General features: G+C 40.0%; 1 protein-coding gene across 1 annotated transcript; it reads right to left on the reverse strand.

Annotated features, from left to right (window-relative positions):
* Nucleotides 1-458: 458 nt before the first annotated feature.
* On the reverse strand, nt 459-1,043 carry LOC124167669. Its single transcript, XM_046545653.1, has one exon. It carries the CDS (start codon nt 1,041-1,043, stop codon nt 459-461), a length of 585 nt encoding a protein of 194 aa, XP_046401609.1.
* Between the last annotated feature and the right edge of the window lie 4,957 nt (nt 1,044-6,000).

The raw sequence follows: 6,000 nt of genomic DNA on the forward strand, positions 1-6,000 counted from the left end.
GCTTCCGTTTCCGGTCTCCCAGCGCCTAACCATCGTCAAGTGGCAACGTTCGGAACTACGTCAACTATTGTCAGGACATGCATTCACGCGGCTAGTACGGCCAACTATCGTTAGGACGATCGCTCGGACAATCGTAATGTGAACGAGGCATTAGAAGGGTCTAAATCGGGGTAGGGGGGAAGGGTTGCCAGGTAAGAAAGGGAAACGCCCACATCACATGTAAACAAAAGGCTTCGATGAAGAGAGGAGCTGTAAGGGACGACGAGCGTGAAGGACACAAAGGGAGAAGGCATTCAAGGAATTTGTAAATACATAAAAATACAATAATATAATACAATCAATAAAAATGCAATATAATTACAACCTGAAGGAATTCTTCTCGGCTTTTCCACCGGTTGAGGCTTTCCATGGCCGACGTTTCGAGGCTGTTTGATTCCCTTATATACCCAGCTTGGAGGTCAGGTGTCACGTGATTGGTTGAGGACTGGTCTCTTGGCAGCCAATCCGTTGATCCTTTGGCTTTTTAGAGCTGACAGAACGGGTTTCCAGGTGTTGCTGATGGTATAGCCTGCGTCACGGTTGAAGTTTTTATGGTCCAATCGAATTTCTATGGCCTCCTTTACGACTCTATCCCAATATTTGGTGGAACGCATCAGGATCTCGGCATCATCAAACTGGATGACGTGGTCGTGTTGTATGCTGCGTTCAGCTATGGCCGATTTCTCCGGTTGTCCCAACCTTAGGTGCCGCTTATGCTCCTTCAGCCTAGTTTCGATGGTGCGTCCGGTTTCCCCAATATGGGCTTCGCCGCACTCACATGGGACTCGATAGACGCCCGGAGTTTTTAATCCCACTGGGTCTTTGGCTCTCACTAGGTAGTCCCTCAGCTTGGGTGGTGGGAGATGGATGGAGGCGATGTTGAATCTCCTGAGAATTCTGGAAATTTTCCCGGAAACAGATGATACGTATGGGAGACATGCTCTTGCTACCGGTTCTTCGATGGTCTTGGGCACTTTAGGGTTGAAGGTCCTTTGTAGGGCCATGGAAATCTTCCACATTAATTAAAACATCTTTGGAAAAATGCCCTGCTTTGGTGATTCGAAGATAGGGCTTGTTTTGGTGGCTCAGGCTTGTTTCAGTGCTTCATGCGCATGTGACAACGTTGTATGACTAGGCGAGGGTGTGAGGTGCATTTGGGGGACAGCGATTGGCTGCAAACAGTGCTGGCGCAGTGTACTCAGCCCCTCATCTTGACCTTCCATCACACAACTCTCGACAGAGGCCTACACCTACTGTCGGCGTCAAAATGATGTGCCATTGTACTTTGCAAATTTATATCTAGACTTCAGTGCATGCCATAATAATCTATAATACGTCATTTTAAAGGAAATTTTATTCTCAATTGTCATTTATTTGTTGCTTAGTGAAAATTCAAAAATGTAGACACGCGAGAGCAATAAATGACTCCGCGCACTGTAAAATTAGCCGTTTTGTCGACTTCATGAAATTTGTAACTCAACCGATGGAACACTACTACGTCTACCACATTCATTTTCCACAGTAAGTTTAAAACATTAATTCAGATTAATAACATGGCTGTTGCGTATTCTTAAAACGCATATTTTGTTGTAAATTAACGAAAGTGTTTAAACATTATCTAGTCCTACAGTTTACCCCGAAAGAAAAAATGAAATTAATAGAAACACTTCTTAATTTATTTGCAACTTTTCTATTATCCGAAAATACACGATTTTTATGTAGTGTAGATTATATATGGGCATTAAAAAAAACGCCGGAGCGAACGAATGCTGCGTTGCCACGTCTTGCGCGCGAAACTTTGCTTCCTGGTAAGCGGCACTCAAGGTGCGTATAATAGGCACCTTGAGCGGCACTGGCCTGGCGCGGCCCCATTTGGCAACATGACATTAATAGAAGATATCAAAATTCACAAATATAAATATTTTTATAGATTATGGATCGCTACAGTAGGTCTCGCATTTTCGTTTCCCTCCGGATCATAACGAAGCATTTTCGTTTTGTTTCGCTTGCCATCCCTGGTATCCATGGAGTGCTTAAAAAGTACTCTGGCACTCCCCCCACCCTTCGTGAACTTCACTCTTAAATTCACAATAAGGGTCACTTCATATTAAAGGCTAAAAGGACCAAGTTGTCTGGCGAAGAGGGATCATAATTATAAGATTAAGGCCCCAAGGCAGCCGTCAAACAGACTAAAATTTTCCTTCCTTCATATTCATAGAGGATTGGAATGGTATACCGGAGGAAATTTTTTTTGAGCCCTTCCCAACTAACGCCACTATAATTATCAATAGGATAAATAAAATTGAATTTTGAGGGCTTTTCTAAACGTATACTTTTTGAATTTGGTGTTTATTGCTTTTTTTGCTTTGGTCTTCGTATATTGTATAAAAATGGATTTTGAGGGCAATGTAAATGTACACATGTTTTTTTTGCTGATTTGGTGCTATGTACATGGGGACATGTATTGTGTAAAAATGGCATTTTGAGGATTTTTAATTTTTTTGTACTCAGTATTTTGTTTTGTATTTTGGTTTATATATATTCTTGTATGTGATGTAACCTATCAACCAAGCTGGTACTTTGCATTATATATTTTTGTCTAAATGTACTTCCTGACTTTATGTTACCACCCGAATTCATGGTCGACTTGTAACAATTTATGTAATAAAAATAATTACAACAATAACAATGATACTAATAATAATGATACTAATAATATTAATATCATTTTATCCAAAAATCCAAACTCTCTTCCTGCCCCTCCCTCCTTTATCCAACATACTACCCTCCAACACTGTTTTCAACACTCCCTCCACACTGAGCACTCCATCTATCCAAGCCTCCTGTCTCCTCCGTATCTCATCTAAAAACTGCCTCTCCCTACCCACTATGTCCACCACTTCGTTTGCAAATCAAGATTGTAGCCTTAAACCGTAACATTCCCTTAGCCACCCTTAAACGGTTCTATACATAAATATTTTTTTTTTTAATTTTAGGGATAAACCACATCCCTGCCTTTAAAATTATTTCGCTTTATTTTCTTCCCTTCATTTCCCACCAATTGTTATTCTCGTGTTATTGGTTACATAAAGGGCAGTCGCCGCCTTAATTAAGGTAGAATAAATTTCGAAGACCTACATCTCCTCCCATAATTTCTGAATGGGTACACTATCATAGGCTTTTTCCCGGTCTATCGGCGCTGAATGAGTTTCCAGATGTCTTCGATTCCTTTTCTCTGTCGCTGTTTTAATAGGCATCTTCATTAATAAGTGAAATACCCATAGATGAACCCAAAAAATATGATATGATTCAATCACTGCTTGTTCCAGCAGAGTCTCTCACTGTGAGCAAGAACTGCTCACATAAAGGTAAGCAACGAAGAACACGTGAGGTACATGCACAAGATATGGGAGTAGCAATGACCCTCAAGCTAAAATTTTGTGACGTCATCAGCTTCTGTGTGATAGGGTTTAATCCATAATAAAAAATAAAAATACTTTGTTCTATTCCACACTTTATTTTAAATAGTACGACCCGGGTTTCTGCATATCTTGCTAACATCACCTGATTATAGCATGATATGCAGAGACCCGGGTCGTACTATTTAAATGAAGGGTGGAATAGAACAAAGTATTTTTATTTTTTTTATTTTATGATGAAGCAGTTCCACAAAGTAACGACGGAGACCGTGTCTTATATTTTAATCCATAATTTTTTCTGCGAATAATTCCTGAAGAAGCTCTATCACAATCAATTTTTTTTATTCTTAACGAGTTCATTCTTCGCTTGGTGTGTCATTTAATTTTTCCCTGATTTTTTTTTCAATAAACCTTCCCGTACACTTCGCCGTCCACGAAACTAATACGCTCCCTTTGTTAACAGCTCAAATTAACCGACGAATAATAAATTGGCACGCGGGAAAAACACCTTTGGGAGTCGCCCACGTTCGCAAATTCGGTCGAATGGGGAGATTAAAATGGCTCAAGGAATGCCTCCCTAACCGAATTCGGGAATACTCCCTGCCCCTCGCATTTCGCGGACGCGGGCCATTGAACAGAACGGCTGTTTGGAAAAGCCACTTCAATGGAATCGAACTTCCGCCCCGCGATCTATGCCCACGGCACTTTATCAGGAAAAAGTAATCGGTGCATTCACAAAGAGCGAATCGTATTCAACCGACCGCTTGCATTCCCCGCCTTAATGAAATCTCCGATTCGAATGGAACTCATATCTCTCGCGTCCTTTTTTTAACGTGTTGAGAAAAAAAATAGACGGCGAAACACATTTTTAAGTCCTGTTTTTTCTTTCCATTACCCAACAAATCAACCGTCGATATTGTCCTGCGCATACTTTACGAAAGATGCCTAACGCAGGCGCTATTAAGTTTGCTTAACGTGATGTTGGACCATAACCCTTCAAAGTGATCTCCAAAAATAATGTTTCCTTGACGGGAGAGCGTGATAGGTAAACAAATAAAAATGCTGGCTCCTATTATAAGCCTACTTACGTCGGTAAAAAAATTTCAATAAGGTTGAGGACCAGTGTCGTTAAAACGAGAAAACTAATTTTAATGCAGCAGAGATCGGATGAGGGAGAGGTTATTTCTGCGTCATGTGATCTACATAAAACATCCTCAGTCGATCAATATTTCTGTCAGTCAATGCTTTCTATTTTAAAAAAGGTGCCCCTTTTCTTAAGTCCAAATTTAAGCCCTGCTTATTCCTGTTCATATGTTCGTTCCAATGACTGTTGAGCTAAACTGAAGCTAGATCTATTCCTAACACGAAGTAGAGATTAATCGTTTATCCGACAAAAAAATAAGATGTTGTTGCGAACAACGTATTGAATGGACGCCATAAAAAGTATGGTCATTAATATAGTCAGTCAGTATACGGGAGAGGTCTAGCAGGTGAAACCACATGCTGATATTTGATCTTGTTATCTTAGAAATTACATTTGCACTGTTTTCTTCCAAATGTCTACTGACGCGACTGATTATGAGGCCGCTTAAAAATATCAGTTTTGAAATTGAAAAAAATGGAGCACTTCAAAGGTAATCAGCTGAAAATACTCGCCGATGAGCGAAGTCACAGAAGAGGATAGGTCTCACCGAACATACCCACTCCGCAAATCGATGGCAAAAATAGCAGAATGCAAATATATATAACTTGCTGAAGGTATTTTTTATCGGGGAGAACAAGTTCTTCGTACATTTTGAAGACGATTTTGGTGCAATAACTTATTGAAGCTATTAATGACCATTTATAATTTTAAAAATAAAACTTCTTTTTGAGAAATTTTCCTCTAAATGTTTTATCGCTCGCACTGACGTTTCCCTCTCGCGTGGGAGGCTTCATCAGAGTGTAACGTATATTCCAATTGTTGCGGTTGCGTTGGAGGTTATGGGATAAGAGGAGGAGTAAGGTCGTTGTTTTGCGATAAGTGAGGATGGGTAATTACTTTCCACGGCTCTTTGGCTGGGTGTAATACGTCTTAGCGATAGTGAGGCTGAATTTTGGTATGCTTACACGAGTGACTTTTCGATATTAATCAAACATTTTTCAACATTACTTTAAAAACCTGAATCACACGATCAATTTAGGATATTCGGAGAAGATATTTTCTCAGACGACGTGAATCACATCCTTCGTTTACCATCGTGCTATAGTAGACGTGATCATGAGAATAAAATAAAAGAAATAGACTGCAAAACAGAGAGATTTTAAATGTCATTCTTCCCTCGTACTATTAAGGATAGCAACGTTGTCTCAATCGATAGGATTAATGGCGTCGCTCGCTAGGATCACTCATTGCATGTTTTTTCATAGTTCTAACCTAGCATGTATTTGCTCTAGGAATTACTAACCATTAGCAAGTTTTTTTATGAATAAGCATGTATATTTCGCTAGTGTGCGTAATATTTCTATGACCGTGCGGTGTGCATGTGGCTGTCCTCTTGCA

Source organism: Ischnura elegans, chromosome 11, assembly GCF_921293095.1.
Source record: "Ischnura elegans chromosome 11, ioIscEleg1.1, whole genome shotgun sequence".
Classification (NCBI taxonomy): domain Eukaryota; kingdom Metazoa; phylum Arthropoda; class Insecta; order Odonata; family Coenagrionidae; genus Ischnura; species Ischnura elegans.

Coding starts and splice junctions, on each gene's coding strand:
- LOC124167669 (XM_046545653.1), bottom strand. CDS start 1,043: ATGGCCCTACAAAGGACCTTCAACCCTAAAGTGCCCAAGACCATCGAA.